The sequence below is a fragment of the Salvelinus namaycush genome, chromosome 40 (genome assembly GCF_016432855.1).
Source record: "Salvelinus namaycush isolate Seneca chromosome 40, SaNama_1.0, whole genome shotgun sequence".
Taxonomy (NCBI): Eukaryota; Metazoa; Chordata; class Actinopteri; order Salmoniformes; family Salmonidae; genus Salvelinus; species Salvelinus namaycush.
The window spans coordinates 12244018-12265431 of NC_052346.1; the positions used below are offsets into that span (position 1 = coordinate 12244018).

The 21414-nt window shown below is 43.6% G+C and overlaps 1 protein-coding gene across 1 annotated transcript in view; it reads right to left on the reverse strand.

The window, feature by feature from the left end:
- Window positions 1-2118: 2118 nt before the first annotated feature.
- Window positions 2119-21414, reverse strand: part of LOC120033225 (multidrug resistance-associated protein 4-like) — a 37292-nt gene continuing 17996 nt past the window's right edge. The window contains exons 8-29 of the mRNA XM_038979507.1: window positions 18922-19171; window positions 18701-18808; window positions 18503-18592; window positions 17210-17401; window positions 16996-17090; window positions 16813-16899; window positions 16181-16277; window positions 15739-15957; window positions 15483-15605; window positions 15253-15290; window positions 15041-15147; window positions 14740-14886; window positions 12328-12407; window positions 12041-12191; window positions 11679-11909; window positions 5483-5583; window positions 4740-5087; window positions 4525-4614; window positions 4227-4399; window positions 3976-4081; window positions 3114-3248; window positions 2119-3025 (exon numbers count right to left, since the gene is read on the reverse strand). Coding sequence (XP_038835435.1) covers window positions 2948-3025; window positions 3114-3248; window positions 3976-4081; window positions 4227-4399; window positions 4525-4614; window positions 4740-5087; window positions 5483-5583; window positions 11679-11909; window positions 12041-12191; window positions 12328-12407; window positions 14740-14886; window positions 15041-15147; window positions 15253-15290; window positions 15483-15605; window positions 15739-15957; window positions 16181-16277; window positions 16813-16899; window positions 16996-17090; window positions 17210-17401; window positions 18503-18592; window positions 18701-18808; window positions 18922-19171 — 3046 coding nt within the window. The 3' untranslated portion in view covers window positions 2119-2947. The remainder of the gene's footprint in view (window positions 3026-3113; window positions 3249-3975; window positions 4082-4226; window positions 4400-4524; window positions 4615-4739; window positions 5088-5482; window positions 5584-11678; window positions 11910-12040; window positions 12192-12327; window positions 12408-14739; window positions 14887-15040; window positions 15148-15252; window positions 15291-15482; window positions 15606-15738; window positions 15958-16180; window positions 16278-16812; window positions 16900-16995; window positions 17091-17209; window positions 17402-18502; window positions 18593-18700; window positions 18809-18921; window positions 19172-21414) is intronic.

The window sequence follows — 21414 nt, forward strand, 5'->3', positions numbered from 1 at the left end:
ATTTCGTGTAGCCTTCCACAAGCTTCCCACAATAAGTTGGGTGAATTTTGGCCCATTCCTCCTGACAGAGCTGGTGTAACTGAGTCGGATTTGTAGGCCTCCTTGCTCGCACACGCTTCTTCAGTTCTGCCCACAGATTTTCTATAGGATTGAGGTCAGGGCTTTGTGATGGCCACTCCAATACATTGACTTTGTTGTCCTTAAGCCATTTTGCCACAACTTTGGAAGTATGCTTGGGGTCATCGTCCATTTGGAAGACCCATTTGCGACCAAGCTTTAACTTCCTGACTGATTTCTTGAGATGTTGCTTCAATATATCAACATAATTATGATGCCATCTATTTTGTGAAGTGCACCAGTCCCTCCAGCAGCAAAGCACCCCCACAACATGATGCTGCCACACCCGTGCTTCATGGTTTGGATGGTGTTCTTCGGCTTGCAAGGCTCTCCCTTTTTCCTCCAAATGTAACGATGGTCATTATGCCCAAACGGTTCTATTTTTGTTTCATCAGACCAGATGACATTTCTCCAAAAAGTACGATCTTTGTCCCAATGTGCAGTTTTTTTATGGCAGTTTTGGAGCAGTGGCTTCTTCCTTGCTGAGCAGCCTTTCAGGTTATGTCAATATAGGACTCGTTTTACTGTGGATATAGATACTTGTGTACCCGTTTCCTCCAGCATCTTCACAAGGTCCTTTGCTTTTGTTCTGGGATTGATTTGCACTTCTCACACCAAAGTACGTTCATCTCTAGGAGACAGAACACGTCTCCTTCCTGAGCGGTATGACGGCTGCGTGGTCCCATGGTCTTTATACTTGCGTACTATTGTTTGTACAGATGAACCTGGTACCGTCAGGCGTTTGGAAATTGCTCCCAAGGATGAACCAGACTTGTGGAGGTCTACAATTTTTTTTTTTGAGGTCTTGGCTGATTTCTTTAGATTTTTCCCATGATGTCAAGCAAAGAGGCACTGAGTTTGAAGGTAGGCCTTGAAATACATCCACAGGTACACCTCCAATTGACTTAAATGATGTCAATTAGCCTATCAGAAGCTTCTAAAGCTATGACATCATTTTCTGGAATTTTCCAAGCTGTTTAAAGGCACAGTCAATGTATGTATGTAAACCTCTGGCACACTGGAATTGTGATACAGTGCATTTATAAGTTAAATAATCTGTCTGTAAGCAATTGTTGGAAAAATTACTTGTCTTGCACAAAGTAATGTCCTAACCGACTTGCCAAAACTATAGTTTGTTAACAAGACATTTGTGGAGTGGTTGAAAAACGAGTTAATGACTCCAACCTAAGTGTATGCAAACTTCCAACTTCTACTGTATTTCACAGTGCCATCAGGGGGAGGCCACCACACTGGTTGTTTCACATATTTAAAGCTGTTCAGTCCCATAGTCACGTAGATTAGAAATGTGAGGAATGTTGGGTAAGGTTGAAAGGCACAGTCCAGATTCGAACTGGCAACCTAGCCTGTCACAACCCGTGTTTAACGCCCTCCATCCACCTCCAACCTGCCTCCCTAAAAGGCTGTTCTTTATTTGGCTCTCACCTCTTGCAATCTCTGCCCATTGAGCTTTCATCCAACCAACCATTCACATTTGTCCTCAGAACAAGATTGGATAAGGAAAACTGCTGCGTTTACAAAGGCAGCCCAATTTGGATATTTTTTTCAGGTCTGAAGAATATCTGTTTGTTCAAAAGACCAATTAGTGGGAAAAATATCAGAATTAGGCTGCCTGTCTAAACGCAGCCTACTTGGCCTTTATATAATGCATCCTACCCACATCTCGCAAGGTTCTCCTTTAGATAATCATGAGTTATGAGTCTTTTCACTGCAAAAGTCACAATTGTGCATTTAAATTCTTCATAAACCTGTGTTTATCTGGAAATGTGGATAATGAAATACTGTAAGTGTGTTTGAAGAGGGTAAAGTGAAATTGTGGAAAGAGGCTTACAAAACCATCCTAGGAAAAGATGGTGTCAAATTGAGGAGCTATCATTTGTCCCTTTTTCTTTAGTCAATGCTGATAGTATTAACAAACTCAAAGAAAAGCAACTACATGTTTGCATTGAAGATGTAACATAAGAGACAAGACTTAAGTTTGTACAATAATATTGTGAAATTTAATTAGTACAAACTTCTATGTAAGGAAAATCAATATCTGAAACTTGTAAAAATGAGGTACTGTTGCTATAGGTACATAAAAATAAGAATGCCTTTGGGAAAACAATTACATACACTACAAAAACATTTAAAAACCAATGGAATCAAAATGTAATTTTTTTAAATCTAAGGTCTCTCCATACTGCCTCATTAGGGGATACGTTTGTAGTTCAATACATTTTCACATTGATGGGTAGGTATTTCTGCTTTTAAATGATCTAGACTGTCCTTATAACCATCACTCATGCAAACAGCGTGAGACATACATGGGTTACTCACTTTGGTCAAGAAATTCTCATAAATCCCTTATAGCTTAATGACAGCATGTCTTTTCATGTGCGTACAATGGTGAAGTGTAATTTTCCGTTGCACGTATAGTATATGAATACACACGCCAATTAGTTCCATTGCCCAGTAAAGTGATTGCAGAGACAGTGCAGCATGTCAGGATAGTGCCCTGTGCAGTAAGATAAATCAATAGGAGTAGCAGCAGTTCAAATAGTGAAAGATTGAGGCACAAAGTATGAAAATGCAATGCTACTTCCATTGTTGCAACACACATCAGCAAAGTGTCAATAAGGAAATACATTTTTGCTTCCTTATTTAAATAAAAAATAATTTAAGTCAGTTCCATAAATCTTTCCTGATTTTGCATGCAAACATCTTACCATAAAAATAGCATTTCGTTTTTTTTCCTTTTCACTAATTGGTCTTTTGACCCATCAGCTCTGGAAAATATCTTGTGTGATTGGGCAGATCTCTTTCTGCACCGTCACACAACCGTCTCAAAGACCACCACCACTCCGTTGGCCATTTTTGGACCATGGCTGTTGCCGTTGTTCATATACGCCTGAATGAAAATATTGTGAATTGGTAAAGAAATCAAGTTAGGTTGAGAGGACGTGTGTGCTGGGTTGGGATGCAGTGTCAGTGCTCACCTGTTTGGCTGATTCAAGCAGGGCAGCTGCCTCAGCCTTGCCCGTCTGCTGGACTATCCTGTAGAGGGCACTCTCCTGGTTCTGAAGAAGGACGTACGGCTCGTCAAACTCCTGGATCATACCAGCACCTAGCACCTGAAGGCAGGGTCAAAAGCCAGTAAGTCAACCTGGCTAAACTGGTCTGTAGTGAAATTATGGGGTTCCCAAACTTTCACTCAGGCCCCCCTTCCAGCATTGTGGAACATCCCGTGCCCTCCGTCTTTCTATGGGAAAGTGCCCTGTTCATACCCTCTTATTTAGCGTATTTACTGCAATTCTATACATTTTGCCATGGGACTCAATAGGCTAAAAAACTTTAGCTGACATGGCCTAGATGATCTGGACATTTATGACAAGTTATAAATAGCTCTAAGGTCTGCAATGACTGTCTCGATGAGGACAACTGCTGATGCACTACTCAATTTCGAAATTGCACCTTGTGCATTTTACTATTACAACTTCCAGGATTAAGTTTAAATTCAGACCGTTCCTTAACAATTTTTTGGGATGGGGGGACCCCCCTACCTACCCCTCGGGCGCTCCCCATAGTTTGGGAACCACTGATCTAGCGCTGTTTACAATAGAGTAACCCTACTTCACTCTGCACTGGCTGAATTACTCAGCACCTTCAGAGAAGTGTAAACAGGGTAAACTCATTTCACTAAACAAACATAGGATACGATCTCAGATCAACCTGAAATTTAAAGTGAATAAAAGTGCATCTCACCCTGCTCAGTCTCGTTTTTTATCTCATATATACATGACTGATGAGGTGTGTGCGCGTGTGACAGATATACATCTATTTGATGGGAAGAGCTCTCACCAGAATGCGGTCGCTGTCTATGATGGTGTTGAGGCGGTGGGCGATGGTGAGCACGGTGCACTCCCTGAACTTGTCTCGTATCGTCTTCTGGATCAGTTCGTCTGTTCTACGGACACAGACAGACAAACAGTTCAGGAAAGACTCAACCAAGATAAAGAAACAATCACGCTTTCATTGACTACTAGAGGCCTCCCACTCAAAGCACATCAGCTCTAAAGGACAGACTGTGTGTGTGAGAGGCAGCTCTGTACCTGGGGTCCACGTTGGCCGTGGCCTCGTCGATGATGAGGATGCGGTTCTTCCTCAGGACGGCTCGGGCCAGACAGACCAGCTGCCTCTGACCCACACTGAAGTTGGAGCCCGACTCGGCCAGAACCGTCTCCATCTTATTGGGCAGCTCCTCCACCACAGACTTCAGCTGGACCTGGAGAGGAAACAGTTACTGGAGTAAGACCCTGCTCAATGCCACCAAAAACACACATTAACCTGTATGTCAATATGTGAGAGTATGTCCCGTTACTGTATCAATAGGAGTCTGAGGAGCAGTACCTCTTGGAGAGCGTTCCACAGGTCTTCGTCTGTGTGCTGGCTAAAATGGTCCAGGTTCTTCCTCATGGTGCCGGTGAAAAGTACCGGGTCCTGCAGAAACAGAAAAATGTAATAAGCTCTAACAGAGCCATATCTGAACTAGGAGCCTTTCCTTTACTACATTCAGAAGGACTAAGGGACAGAGCAGCCACAGAAGACCCACCAACAGTAGCTACCTGAGGTATGATGGACATCTTCTGGCGCAGGTCATGAAGGCCGATCTCGGAGGTCAGAACTCCGTCAATGTAGATCCTGCCCTCTGGCTCTGCCAGGCGGAAGAGCGCCGATACCAGGGAGCTTTTCCCCGCACCTGTCCTGCCCACGATGCCAACCTTCTCTTTGGGCCTGAACATGGCCTTCATGTCCTTCAGGACCACAGGTCCGTCTGAGCTGTAGGAGAAGCTGACCCGGTCAAAGGTGATGAGGCCTTGGCTCGGCCACTCAGGAGGAGGACGCTTCTGGGTTTCCCAGGGTGCTTCACTCTCCAGCTCTGTGTACTCCACCACCCTCTCCACTGACGTCATCTGAGGACGGTAAATAAATAACCATGTCAATCAAACAAACCTGGTTCTAAGCTGATTTACCAGCCTACTCTGAGACCGGGAACGTGGTTAACCTTGGTCTAATGCTAGTATGGCTTCTCAGCACTAAATTATAAAACTTTACAGAACTTCAATAATCCACACGCTACATTCTTAAGTGAGCCTTTTCAGCTGAAGATTCCTGAATGACAGGATGCAACTAAAACCCTTTTGATTCTAATGAATCTTATTTCTACAGGTCACTGGCGCAGATCTCTGTGTTTGATTATTTTCCCTGTGGAAATTCATTCCCAGGTAAAATCTTTCAGATACTGTAAAAGGGCCTGTGGTGCTGGGGGAGTGACAATACCAGAGTTAGGACTTTGATGTGATCTTACCATGTTCTCCATCTCCGCACTCTGACGAATGGTCCATTGGAAGTTCCCAAGAAGGGTGACGGCGTAGGACAACACCAAACCCACAGCTCCCGCCTCCAGCCCTGATTAGAACATTTACTCAATTCATTGGCTACACAGCATGTCAACAACCAGAAGCCATGGATTACAGGCAACATCTGCATTGAGCTAAAGGCTAGAGCTGTCCCTTCATGGAGCCGGACACTAAGCCGTACACTTATAAGAAATCCCGCAACAACCTCCGTCGAGCCGTCAATGCAGCACTAAGATCGAATCCTCTGGCACTGGTCGGATGTGGCAGGGCTTGCAAACGATCACTGATTACAAAGGGAAACCCAGCTGCGAGCTGCCCGGTGACGCAAGCCTACCAGACGATCTAAATGCCTTCAAGGCAAGCAACACTGAATCATGCACGAGAGCACCAGCTGTTCCAGACTGATCACGCTCTCCGTAGCCGATGCGAGTAAGAACTTGAAACAGGTTAATATTCACAAGGCCGCAGGGCCAGACGGATTACCAGGACATGTACTCTGAGCATGCGCTGACGAGCTGGCAAGTGTCTTCACTGATATTTTCAACTACAACTGATCTAGTTTGTAATACCTACATTTCAAGCAGACCACCATAATCCCTGTGCCCAAGAACACCAAGGTACCCTGTCTAAATGACTATGGCCCGTAGCACTCGCATCTGTAGCCTTAAATGCTTTAAAAGGCTGCTCATGGCTCACATCAACACCATCATCCCAGACCCAACTCATTTGCATACCATTCCAACAGAGCCACAGATGACTCAATCTCTATTGCACTCCGCACTGCCCTTTCCCACCTGGACAAGAGGAACACCTATGTGAGAATGCTGTTCATTGACTACAGCTCAGCGATCAACACCATCATCCCCTCCAAGCTCATCAATAAGTTAAGGACCCTGGTACTGAACACCTCCCTCTAACTGGAACCTGGACTTCTTGACAGGCCGCCCCCAGGTGGTGAGGGTAGGCAACAACACATCCAACACAGGGGCCCCTCAGGGGTGCGTGCTTAGTCCCCTCCTGTACTCCGTTCACACATGACTGTGTGGCCGCACACGACTCCAGCACCATCATTAAGTTGACAACACGATGGCGCTAAGCCTGATCACCGACAACGATGAGACAGCCTATTGGGAGGAGGTCAGAGACCTGGCAGTGTGGTGCCAGAACAACCTCCTCTCCCTCAACATCAGCAAGACAAAAGGACCTGATCATAGACTACAGGAAACGGAGGGCTGAGCACGCCCCCATCGACAGGGCTGTAGTGGAGCGGGTCGAGAGCTTGAAGTTCCTCTGTGTCCACATCATTAAGGATCTATCATGATCCACACACACCAACACAGTCGTGAAGAGGGCATGAAAACGCCTGGTCGTCCTCAGGAGGCTAAAAAGTTCTACAACTGTACCATTTGAGAGCATCTTCACTGACTGCATCACCACTTGGTCTGGCAGCTACTTGGCATCCGACTGCAAGGCGCTACAGAGTGTAGTGCGTAAGGCCCAGTGCCGAGCTCCCTGCCACCCAGAACCTCTATGCCAGGCAGTATCAGAGGAAGGGCCTAAAAATTGTCAAAGACTCCAGCAACCCGTGTCAAAGACTTCTCTCTATCGCACGACAAGCACTACTGATGCACCAAGTCTGGAACCAACAGGCCCCTGAACAGCTTCCACCCAAAGCCATTAGAGTGCTAAGTATTTAGTTAAATAGCTACCCGGACTATCTGCATTGAACCTTTTTGCAATAACTCTTTTGACTCAAACAGTAGCAGCATTGTATGTATTATCTATCCTTTGCACACTCATATGCTGAATGCACTGTAAACTTTATTCCTAGTTACAGTGCCTTTTGGAAAGTATTCAGATCCCTTCACTTAAAAAAAAAATGTACCAATTACATACCAGCCTTATTCTAAAATAGATTTTTTTTTAAATCCTCAACACAATACCCCATAATGACAAAGCAAAAACAGTTTAGAAATATTTGTTAATGAAAAAACTGAAATATGACATTTACATAAGTATTCAGACCATTTACCCAGTACTTTGTTGAAGTATCTTTGGCAGCGATTACAGCCTCAAATCTTATTGGGTATGACGCTAGAAGCGTGGCACACCTGTATTTAGGGAGTTTCTCCCATTCTCTGCAGATCCTCTCAAACTCTGTCATGTTGGATGGGAAGCGTGGCTGCACAGCTATTTTCAGGTCGTTTGATCGGGTTCAAGTCCAGGCTTTGGCTGGGCCACTCAAGGACTTTCCTGAGCGCTCTGGAGCAGGTTTTCATCAAGGATCTCTGTACTTTGCTCCATTTATCTTTCCCTCGATCCTGACTAGTCTTCCAGTCCCTGCCGCTGAAAAACATCTCCACAGCATGATGCTGCCACCATCATGCTTCACCGTAGCAATGGTATTGGCCAAGTGATGAGCGGTGCCTAGTTTCCTTAAGTCCAACAGTTCAATCTTGGTTTTATCATGGTCTGAGTCATTTTTCCAACAATTGTTTACGGACAGATTATTTCATTTATAAATGCACTGTATCACAATTCCAGTGTGCCAGAGGTTTAAATACACTATTTATGTGCCTTTAAACAGCTTGGAAAATTCCAGAAAATGATGTCATGGCTTTAGAAGCTTCTGATAGCCTAATTGACATAATTTGAGTCAATTGGAGGTGTACCTATTTCAAGGCCTACCTTCACACTCAGTGACTCTTTGCTTGACATCATGGGAAAATCAAAAGAAATCAACCAAGACCTCAGAAAAAAATTTGTAAACCTCCACAAGTCTGGTTCATCCTTGGGAGCAATTTCCAAACACCTGAAGGTACCACGTTCATCTGTACAAACAATAGTACGCAAGTATAAACACCATGGGACCACGCAGCCGTCATACCGCTCAGAAAGGAGACGTGTTCTGTCTCCTAGAGATGAACGTACTTTGGTGCGAAAAGTGCAAATCAATCCCAGAGCAACAGCAAAGGACCTTGTGAAGATGCTGGAGGAAACAGGTAAAAGTATCTATATCCACAGTAAAACAAGTCCTATATCGACATAACCTGAAAGGCTGCTTAGCAAGGAAGAAGTCACTGCTCCAAAACCGCCATAAAAAAGCCAGACTACAGTTTGCAACTGCACATGGGGAATAAGATCGTACTTTTTGGAGAAATGTCCTCTGGTCTGATGAAACAAAAATAGAACTGTTTGGCCATAATGACCATCGTTATGTTTGGAGGAAAAAGGGGGAGGCTTGCAAGCCGAAGAACACCCTCCCAACTGTGAAGCACGGGGGTGGCAGCATCATGTTGTGGCATCATGTTGTGGGGGTGCTTTGCTGCAGGAGGGACTTGTGCACTTCACAAAATAGATGGCGTCATGAGGCTTATGTTGATATATTGAAGCAACATCTCAAGACATCTGTCAGGAAGTTAAAGCTTGGTCGCAAATGGGTCTTCCAAATGGACGATGACCCCAAGCATACTTCCAAAGTTGTGGCAAAATGGCTTAAGGACAACAAAGTCAAGGTATTGGAGTGGTCATCACAAATCCCTGACCTCAATCCCATAGAAAATCTGTGGGCAGAACTGGAAAAGCATGTGCGAGCGAGGATGACTACAAACCTGACTCAGTTACACCAGCTCTGTCAGGAGTAATGGGCCAAAATTCACCTAACTTATTGTGGGAAGCTTGTGGAAGGCTACCCAAAACATTTGACCCAATTTAAGCAATTTAAAGGCAATGCTACCAAATACTAATTGAGTATATGTGAACTTCTGATCCACTGGGAATGTGATGAAAGAAATAAAAATCTGAAATAAATCACTCCTATTATTCTGACATTTCACATTCTTAAAATAAAGTGGTGATCCTAACTGACCTAAGACAGGGAATCTTTACTAGGATTAAATGTCAGGATTTGTGAAAAACTGAGTTTTAAATGTATTTGGCTAAGGTGTATTTAATGTAAACTTCCGACGTATAAACAGGTGTGTGCCTTTCCAAATCATGTCCAATCAATTGAATTTACCACAGGTGGACTCCAATCAAGTTGTAGAAACATCAAGGATGATCAATGAAAACAGGATGCACCGGAGGTCAATTCGAGTCTAATAGCAAAGGGTCTGAATACTTATGTAAGGTATGTTTTAAATTTAATACATTTGCAAAAATGTATTTAAAAAAATATTTCATCCATTTTAGAATAAGGCTGTAACGTAAAGTGAACGTGTCTGAATATTTTCCGAATGCACTGTATATGTACATATCTACCTCATACCCCTGCACATAGACCAAGTTATTTATTATTACTTTTCTATTATTTCTCTATTTTCTTTTTCTGCATTGTTGGGAAGGGCCTGTAAGTAAGCATTTCACTGTTAGTCTACACCTGTTTTTATATGAAGCATGTGACAAATAAAATGTGATTTTGATTAGATTTTATTGAACATTCTTATTATGTTTCTTGACACACTAGCGGCCAAAAGTTTTAGGACACCTACTCATTCAAGGGTTTTTTCTTTGGAATGAAGGTGAAGACAAACTATGAAATAACACATGGAATCATGTAGTAACCAAAAAAAGTGTTACACAAATCAAAATATATTTTATATTTGAGATTCTTCAAATAGCCACCCTTTGCCTTGATGACAGCTTTGCACACTCTTGATATTCTCTCAACCAGCTTCACCTGGAATGTTTTCCCAACATATGCTGAACACTTGTTGGCTGCTTTTCCTTCACTCTGCGTCCCGACTTATCCAAACCATCTCAATTTGGTTGCGATCGGGGGATTGTGGAGGCCAGTTCATCTGATGCAGCACTCCATCCCTCTCCTTCTTGGTCAAATAGCCCTTACACAGCCTAGAGGTGTTGGGTCATTGTCTTGTTGAAAACAAATGATAGTCCCATTAAGCCCAAACCAGATGGGATGGCGGATCGCTGCAGAATGCTGTGGTAGCCATGCTGGTTAAGTTGCCTTGAATTCTAAATAAATAAGTGTCACCAGCAAAGCACCCCAACACCATCATACCTCCTCCTCCATGCTACGGTGGGAAATACACATGCAGAGATCATCCGTTCACCCACACCGCATTCCACAAAGACACGGCGGTTGGAACCAAAAATATCCAATTTGGACTACAGATCAAAGGACAAATTTCCACCGGTCTAATGTCCATTACTCGTGTTTCTTGGCCCAAGCAAGTCTCTTCTTATTATTGGTGTCCTTTTAATAGTGGTTTCTTTGCAGCAATTCGACCATGACGTCCTGATTCACACTGAACAGTTGATGTTGAGATCTGTGTTACTTGAATTCTGAAGCATTTATTTGGGCTGCAATTTGAGGCTGGTAACTCAACTGAACTTATCCTCTACAGCAGAGGTAACTTTGGGTCTTCCTTTTCTGTGGCGGTCCGCATGAGAGTCAGTTTCATCCTAGCACTTGATGGATTTTGCGACGGCACTTGAAAAAACTTTCAAAGTTCTTAATTTTCCATATTGACTGACCATCATGTCTTAAAGTCATGATGGACTGTCGTTTCTCTTTGCTTTTTTGGAGCAGTTCTTGACATAATATGGACTTGGTCTTTTACCAAATAGGGCTATCTTCTGTATACCACCCCTACCTTGTCACAACACAACTGATTGGCTAAAACGCATTAAGGAAAGAAATTACACAAATTAACCTAAGAATGCACACCTGTTAATTGAAATGCATTCCAGGTGAATACCTCATGAAGCCGGTTGAGAGAATGCCAAGAGTGTGCAAAGCTGTCATCAAGGCAAAGGGTGGCTATTTGAAGAATCTCAAATAAAATATTTTGATTTGTTTAACGCTTTTTTGCTTACTACATGATTCCATATGTTATTTGATGTCTTCACTATTATTCTACAAAGTAGATAATAGTAAAAATAAAGAAAAACCCTTGAATGAGTAGGTGTTCTAAAACTTCTGACTGGTAGTGTAGCTTGGATAACTGTTTGGCCCCAAGTGTAATACAAGTTGTTGCTAGGGAACAGGCAATGAGCCAAAGACTTTGATCAGAAAGATTATCCAACCTCATTCAATTTGTTTTATGTCATATGCAACCAACATTGATTTCTACCATTGTGTAACAGCTTGTGTAATGAAGCCATAATAATTTATCCTCTTACCATCTCTGAGGAAGAGGCAGCCGAAGGCAGTGACAGTGACAAAGGCTGCGCAGATTCCATCCAGTCGGAGAGCGAACCATCGAGAGGTGACCAGGAACAGGAACCAGGACTCTGAGTGCAGATCCTGATGAGCGTCAAAGGTGTTTTGGAATCTCTCCTCGGCTCTGAAAGCTCGGATCGTCCACAGACCTTGGAGGGACGAGGACAGGTGGGAGAAGACAGGACTCCGAGCTGCAGAACACAGGAAATGCATCAACTCACACACGCCTGCAGACACAAAAGGAAATTGTACACATTAAGAGAAAATGTACAATTATCATTTGTCCCTTGCCTCCCCTGTCCCAGTCAGTCCTGTCACTCACTGGTGGACTCCAGGCGTTTGACGTCCCGTGACGTCTGCAGGAAGTAGCGTCTCAGGAACAGGAATATAATGAGAAGAGGAACCACAGGAATGAGGATCCAGGGCATAACGGAGGCTGCCACCACAACTACGCCGATATTCTGCAGGATCGACTGTGGCAAGATCGGATACGCCCAGGAGACATGAAGAGAAGAAAAGATTTATGTAATAAAGATAATGGATTGAGAAATCTATATCCTCCTGACAAAATACATAGATGTTCCCCTCTAGGGCAATAAAGTCACTTACCTGACTGAAGTCAACAAAGGTATTAGGTAACATGGAATCCAGCTGGCTGATGTCCTTGGAGAACCTGTTGAGAATTCTTCCTGTGACAGAACAGGAGAAAGTAATCCACTGGGCAAAAACTGGTTAAATCAACATTGTTTGCCACGTCATTTCAACAAAAAAAATTCAATGTGATGACATTTACTCAATGTGGGAAAATTATTGGATTTTTAAAAAGTCATCACCTGCTAAGAATGCTATTTTTGGATGACTATTCCCTATTGGAATTTGGCCTCTACAGTCGTGGCCAAAAGTTGAGAATGACAAATTCAGTCTGCTGCCTCAGTTTGTATGATGGCAATTTGCATATACTCCAGAATGTTATGAAGAGTGATCAGATGAATTGCAAAGTTAGTTTTTGCTATGCAAATGAACTGAATCCCCAAAAAACATTTCCACTGCATTTCAGCCCTGCCACAAAAGGACCAGCTGACATGTCAGTGATTCTGTCGTTAGCACAGGTGTGAGTGTTGACGAGGACAAGGCTTGAGATCACTCTGTTATGCTGATTGAGTTCGAATAACAGACCGGAAGCTTCAAAAGGAGGGTGGTGCTTGGAATCATTGTTCTTCCTCTGTCATCCATGGTTATCTGCAAGGAAACACGTGCCGTCATCATTGCTTTGCACAAAAAGGGCTTCACAGGCAAGGATATTGCTGCCAGTAAGATTGCACCTAAATCAACCATTTATCGGATCATCAAGAACTTCAAGGAGAGTGGTTCAATTGTTGTGAAGAAGGCTTCAGGGCACCCAAGAAAGTCCAGCAAGCGCCAGGACCGTCTCCTAAAGTTGATTCAGCTGCGGGATTGGGGCACCACCAGTACAGAGCTTGCTCAGGAATGGCAGCAGGCAGGTGTGAGTGCATCTGCACGCACAGTGAGGCGAAGACTTTTGGAGGATGGCCTGGTGTCAAGAAGGGCAGCAAAGAAGCCACTTCTCTCCAGGAAAAACATCAGGGACAGACTGATATTCTGCAAAAAGTATAGGGATTGGCCTGCTGAGGACTGGGGTAAAGTCATTTTCTCTGATGAATCCCCTTTCCGATTGTTTGGGGCATCCGGAAAAAAGCTTGTCCGGAGAAGACAAGGTGAGCACTACCATCAGTCCTGTGTCATGCCAACAGTAAAGCATCCTGAGACCATTCATGTGTGGGGTTGCTTCTCAGCCAAGGGAGTGGGCTCACTCACAATTTTGCCTGAGAACACAGCCATGAATAAACGAATGGTACCAACACATCCTCCGAGAACAACTTCTCCCAACCATCCAGGAACAGTTTGGTGACGAACAATGCCTTTTCCAGCATGATGGAGCACCTTGCCATAAGGCAAAAGTGATAACTAAGTGGCTCGGGGAACAAAACATTGATATTTTGGGTCCATGGCCAGGAAATTCCCCAGACCTTATTCCAATTAGAACTTGTGGACAAACAAAAACCCACATTCTGACAAACTCCAAGCATTGATTATGCAAGAATGGGCTGCCATCAGTCAGGATGTGGTCCAGAAGTTAATTGACAGCATGCCAGGGCAGATTGCAGAGATTTTGAAAAAGAAGGGTCAACACTGCAAATATTGACTCTTTGCATCAACTTCATGTAATTGTCAATAAAAGCCTTTGACACTTATGAAATGCTTGTAATTATACTTCAGTATTACATAGTAACATCTGACAAAAATATCTAAAAGACACTGAGGCAGCAGACTGTGAAAATTTATATTTGTCTCATTCTCAAAACTTTTGGCCACGACTGTAGGTACACTAAGGCCAGAGGGCACCGTAAATCAGGTCTTAGTTACTGGTATCTGGCCCTCTGAGGCATAAAAATCGACCATGGGTGTCCTAAGCAATTAAGACATTTCAAATGTATAATCTATTCAACCCCAAGGTCTCAGCCTTGATTTAATGCTTTGGCACGAGACACGGAAGGGTGAAACAGCGAACAGGTAAGGCACAAGTATTTAGTTCCGCCCTCTCCTCTGGAGGGGAGATTTGCAGCGAACCTCTTAGAGGAACGTTTGTCTATTAAACCTTTTAAATATAGAAGTTGTTTGCCTTATATTTTGCATCTAGCATTTCTCCACAACTTGACAAGTTTTCAATTCCTAACAAATTTAAGGGAATTTAGTTTTTTTTTCTCCACCCAACTTTTAACCTAAATACAAGGAGTGACATTTATTTATTTTTGTTGAATTCACATTAGTTGACAACCCAACCAAATGTAAATCAAAAATAGATGTGGAAATGACATCTGTTCTCTCACCCAACCAGTTTCAAAGCATTTTGAGGTCAGGACTCAATTACAAGAAATTGTATTGTACTCAACAAGAAAAAACAACACAAACAGATTCTATTGGATGCGAGGGGTTTCTCACCAATTGGGTTAATGTCAAAGAAGCGTACAGGTGTCCGGAGGATAGAGTTGAACATGCGGTTGTGCAGAGACTGAGCAGCTTTCACCAGCACATTGAACATCACCAGACTCCTGGCAAAGCCAAAGATGACCGAGGCCAGAGTCAAACCTGAACACAGAGAAGGTGACTTGTCAGTCATTACACGATTTTCCCAAGCTTCCTCCCAGGTAAGGGGACAACCTCATACTTACTTGGAAAATATTCCCATTCTTTGAAGGGAGAAGTAAATATACAGTATATTTAGTAATGCTCTTCTGTATACCTGCATAAATACCCATGTAGAAACTGAGGTCCAATTCTTGAGTGATGTTGAGGCCATTTTGGACAATCACAGTGCCGTTAATATTGAGTTTCTCCTGCTCTCCAGCCCTGTCAATCAAACAGTCAGCGTTGTTATTTGAACATTCACATTGCTATGGTCCAACTGAACTGTGAAACAAATAATGTACTACTGTAACAATAGATGCTTCTTACCAATAGGCCAGCCACCAGTCCTGAAGAACGTATGCTACCTGTGGGTGACAAATTATATTATAGTTGGTTAGATCATTGCAATGTCATTGGTTCCAATGCCTTAATCTGGTCAGAGTTTGATTTTGCACGCATCTATCAGAAGTCAAAATGCTTGTATTTACTGTAGATGCTAGGCGGTAGAATAGTGACATATGGTTATTCACTGCCTGACATTTTGGATGTGTTAATACCTCCGCGATGAGACTGAGGAGGACTGTGCCCAGCATAACCAGGATGCTGGCTCCTGCGTTTAAGTACTTGAAGTAGAGGGTGGCGCCGATGTTGCCTTCCGATCGGCTCTCCTCTGCTACTGTCTGGACAGGGAGGAGACATGGACATAATACCCTGTTAACTAAAGGAGGGGCAATCTGGGATACTTCAGAATGAAAATCCTCCTTGTGACTGTGTCTAAGAGCTTGAAAGGAAGTGGGTGGGGTTTGGACCCACCGGAAGCTGTTCAGCTCCATCTTTAACAGAGTGCATGGAGGAGGTGTGGGAGACCACTGAATTCCAGGAGGAAATTGAGCTCTGGGAAAAGGCGTGTTTGACCACTGAGGGATTGTTGTTGGTTTGTGGCTCCTCCTCCTCGTCCCTCTTCAGCAGGGAGGTGAAATCAACCCCAGAGTGCTGCAGCTCGGAGTATGTCCCCCTCGCCACCATGTGACCCTGACACACACACACACACACACACACGTCACACCCTGCCCAACTTCTGGAGTCTGTATTCATATGTAAATGCATATGCCTTTGGGTGAACTATTCCTTTCATAAAGATTGACAGCAGACATGTTATGTGCTCAGCAAAGTAAAAAGGTAAGCAGAAATGCACCTGTGGTCATACGTAGGTTACAAAGTATGTGTAGAATGTTAAATTCTGCCAGAAACACACCTCCTTGAGGATGAGGATCTGGTCGGCTGCTTGGAGGTACTGCAACTGGTGGGTGACCAGGATGCGGGGCTTGTTCTTCAAAATACCACAGATACACCTGGACACACAGACACATGGAGACAGACAGTTTAAGTGCAGTTTCACACTGCTAGTGAAGGCCTGTTCTAACGTCAGAGAATCCACATGACCCTGAACATCCATTAACTTGTAAATGCTATACAAAAACCCATTCCTGCCCTAAAGCAGCAGCCAGTAAGTAGATCTAATCGGAGTCTGGGAAGAATGTAGTTCAGTTGTACTAGAGGGTAGTGGGGTAAGTTGAGCCAAAGGGTTAGTTGAGCCACCCTTTGTTTCTAGGAAACCATATGCAAAATGAATCATGTCACCAAATATTTAGGAAGAGGTCATCATTTCATAGTTGCACCACACCTCCTCAAATCATCTTGCTGCTCAATGTGTAAATGCATATTTTTAAACTGTAGTGCGTTGTGTTTTATGTTCTAAATGGGTCAAACTTTGAGCTGCTATTTTGTCTCTCTTGTAAAGTAATTATTTATCTCAATGGGACGAGTCCGGTAAAATAAAGGTTTAAAAAAATACAGCCTGTTTAGCTGAAACTGTGGTTCACTCACTGTTCAAACAGGTGTCTCCCGACCTCAGCATCCACAGCACTTAGAGGGTCGTCCAGCAGGTAGATATCAGCATCCTGGTACACAGCCCTGAGACACAACAAGGCTTTCAGATAGAGACTGGAGGATATTCATCTATAGAATGTACCATTTCTACTCTGGTTTGAAGTGGAGCTGTGGTCTTACCGGGCCAGGTTCACTCTAGCTTTCTGTCCCCCACTGAGGGTGGCTCCTCTGTCCCCTATCAATGTCAGGTCGCCGTCTGGCAGCAGCTCCATGTCCTGAACACAGAAGGGACAACAGAGACGACAGGGGCTAACAGTCAGAACACAAAGGCATTACAACCACTGCAAAGCTCCCAGCGTTAAATACCATGAGAACTCCATTCAGTGTGTCTTACCCTCTTGAGGGCGCAGGCTCTCAGGACCTTCTCATACTTCTGAGGATGGAGCTCTTTGCCAAACAGGATGTTGCTGCGGATGGTTCCAGGGAACACCCAGGGCTGCTGGGAGGCGTAGGTCAGCTGACCTTTGACCCTCAACACCCCTTTGTCGTGAGGCAGCTCCCCCAGGATGGCGCTGAGCAGAGAGGACTGTGGGAGATGGGCTGGTAAACATGTGAGCTGGCTGATATGGCTTACTACATATTTTACCATATATACACACACACACACACACTACATGACCAAAAGTATTCGGACACCTGCTCATCAAACACCTCATTCCAAATTCATGGGTATTAATATGGAGTTGGTCCCCCCCTTTGCTGCTATAACAGCCTCCACTCTTCTGTGAAGGCTTTCCACTAGATGTTGGGGACTTGCTTCCATTCAGCCTCAAGAGCATTAGTGATGTTGTGCGATTAGGCCTGGCTCACAGTGGTGTTCCAATTCCTCCCAAAGGTGTTCGATGGGGTTGAGGTCAGGGCTCTGTACAGGCTTGACAAGTTCTTCCACACCGATCTTGACAAACAATTTCTGTACGGACCTCGCTTTGTGCACGTGGGCAGTGTTATGCATTGGGACAGGTAGCGTTCTCCTGGCATCCGTCAAACCCAGATTCGTCTGTCGGACTGCCAGATGGGGAAGTGTGTTTCCACTGCTCCAGAGTCCAATGGCGGCGAGCTTTACTACACCACTCCAGCCAACACTTGGCATTGCGCATGGTGATTTTAGGCTTGTGTGCAGCTGCTCAGCCATGGAAACCCATTTCATGAAGCTCCCGATGAACAGTTATTGTGATGACGTTGCTTCCAGAGGCAGTTTGGAACTTGGTAGTGAGTGTTGCAACCCAAGACAGACTTTTTTTTTTTTTTTTTTTTTTACACGTCTCGCTTCAGCACTCGCCTATCCCGTTCTGTGAGCTTGTGTGGCCAACCACTTCGCAGCTGAGCCATTGTTGCTCCTAGACGTTTCCAAAACACAATAACAGCACTTACAGTTGCCAGGGGCAGCTCTAGCAGGGCAGAAATTTGACGAACTGACTTGTTGGAATGGTGGCATCCTATGACGGTGCCACAGAGCTCTTCAGTAAGACCATTCTACTGCCAATGTTTGTCTATGGAGATTACATGGCTGTGTGCTGGATCTTATACACCTATCAGCAAAGGGTGTGGCTAAAATAGCCAAATCAACTAATTTGAAGGGGTGTTCACTATATATACAAAAGTATGTGTACTATGTATGACCTCTGACCTTTCCAGACCCCACAGGTCCAATGACAGCAACGAGCTGCTCCGACTTCACTGTGAGTGACAGGTTCTGGAGAGATGGAGCGTCCTGACTCTGTGGAGAGAGAGAGAGAGAAATGACATTTCATAGCAATACATGAAACTACCACACAGGACAGGCGTATTCTTGTTTTGTATATCAACATTTGACCAGAATATTCACCTTGTCCCAGTAGCAAATTAAGTCCTTGATCTCAACAGAGGCGTCTTTCTTTTCCTCCAGGGTAAATCTCATGTTGGGTCTCTCCATCTCATCCAACAGAAGGAAATTCTGTGGGTCAACAGAGAGATGATGCAGCCAAACAAACCTTACTAAACCACAATAACTCATTGCACCTAGGTGAGGCACATCAGCCATTTTGTGCCAGATGATCTATAGAGTACCTTGATCCTGCGGATACTGATGATGGTCTCGAACACTTTCTCGATGGCCTGTGGGAAGAAGAGGGTCACTGTGATCTTGATGGCACCATACAGAGACACTGCCACAAACACCCGGCTGGCTGAGATGGTGTTCCCCAGGAGGACGTAGACGGCGAAGGTGATGAAGACTATGATCTTACTGGCCGCAAAGAAGGAGACCATGTTGAGACCTCGCAGGTAGGAGCTTGACATGATCTTGGAGATCTCTTCCCTGAGGGAAGAATGAAAGAAGTCTTTCAATAATAACAATGCAATAAAACAAAACATTCTGTTACACATCTGTTAAACCTTTCCATTCCGTTAAAGAACAAAGAGAAGCAGAAAGACTACAGCCAGGTCTCAGAGGGATCAGGGGACTAGACCTGTGATGTAACTGATAGCTGTTTGTTGGCAGCTGGTGAAGTGCATGTGGCTTTGCTCCCTCTGCGAGTCCCTGCTAGGGGTGCCTGGCACTCAGCCAAACATAATAAATCGCACATGCAGACATGCACACACTATATTCATACACCTTGACTTAATCCACATTTGGTTTGTTGTGCCTGAATACAAAATGGATTATATTGATTTTATTTCTCACCCATCTACACACAATAACCCATAATGACAAAGTCAAAACATATTTTTAGATTTTTTTTTACAAATGTTTTGAAAATAAAATACAAAAATATCTATAAGTATTCACACCTTTGAGTCAAGTCTGGCTATTTAGCACTCTTATGGCTTGGAGGTAGAAGCTGTCTTGAAGCCTATTGGTCTGTTTGCCGGACGGTATAGACCACATGGAAAGTTCAATTAATCCCCCAAAAATTATAAGAAGAAAGACGTGCCAGAATTCTGCATTTTGACATCTCCCTCTGTGCACCCACTGACTTCTAGGAAGAATTTAACCCACTTAAAACCTCTTAGGATGTGGTTATTGTACCGGTTCCGACTGACATTTTCGCTTATATATATCCAAAATGTCCATTTATTTGGCGCGTTTGATCCAGAAAAACACTGGTTCCAACTTGCTCAATGTGACTACAAAATATCTCAAAAGTTACCTGTAAACTTTGCCAAAACATTTCAAACTACTTTTGTAATACAACTTTAGGTATTTTTTTACGTAAATAATCGATAAAATTGAAGTCGGGATGATCTGTGTTCAATACAGGAGGAAAACAAACTGTAGCTAGCTTTCTGGTCACACGCCTCTATCCAACAGTACACTTCAAGTTACCCTTGTTCAAGATGGCCGTACTTTTTCATTACACAAAGGAAAAACCTCAACCAACTTCTAAAGACTGTTGACATCCAGTGGAAGCGGTAGGAACTGCAAGAAGGTCCCTTAGAAATCTGGATTCCCAATGAAAATTCATTGAAAAGTGTGACTTCAAAAACAAAAAAAATTCTGTCCTCTGGGTTTTGCCTGCTAAATAAGTTCTGTTATACTCAGACATGATTCAAACAGTTTTCTATCCAAATCTACTAATAATATGCATATCTTATCTTCTGGGGATGAGTAGCTGGCAGTTGAATTTGGGTATGCTTTTCATCCAAACGTGAAAATTCTGCCCCCTATCCTAGAGAAGTTAACAAACTATAGATTTGGCAAGTCGGTTAGGACATCTACTTTGTGCATGACAAGTAATTTGTCCAATAATTGTTTACAGACAGATTATTTCACTGTATCACATTTAATTATTTATTTATTATTACATACACTAAGTTGACTATGCCTTTAAACAGCTTGTAAAACTCCAGAAAATGATGTCATGGCTTTAGAAGCTTCTGATAAATAATGTCAATTAGCCTGAGTCAATTGGAGGTGTACCTGTGGATGTATTTCTAGCTCAGTGCCTCTTTGCTTGACATCATGGGACAATCAAAAGAAAACAGCCAATGCAATTGTAGACCTCCACAAGTCTGGTTCATCCTTGTTAGCAATTTCCAAACGCCTGAAGGTACCACGTTCATCTGTACAAACAATAGTATGCAAGTATAAAGACCATGGGACCACGCAGCCGTCATACCGCTCAGGAAGGAGACGCGTTCTGTCTCCTAGAGATGAACGTACTTTGGTGCGAGAAGTGCAAATCAATCCCAGAACAAAAGCAAAGGACCTTGTGAAGGTACTGGAGAAAACAGGTACAAAAGTATCCATATCCACATTGAAACGAGTCCTATATTGACATGACCTGAAAGGCCGCTCAGCAAGGAAGAAGCCACTGCTCCAAAACCGCTATAAAAAAGCCAGACTACGGTTTGCAACTGCACATGGGGACAAAGATCATACTTTTTGGAGTAATGTCCTCTGGTCTGATGAAACAAAAATAGAACTGTTTGGCCATAATGACCATTGTTATTTTTGGAGGAACAAGGGGGAGGCTTGCAAGCCGAAGAACACCATCCCAACCGTGAAGCACAGGGCTGGCAGCATCATGTTGTGGGGGTGCTTTGCTGCAGGAGGGACTG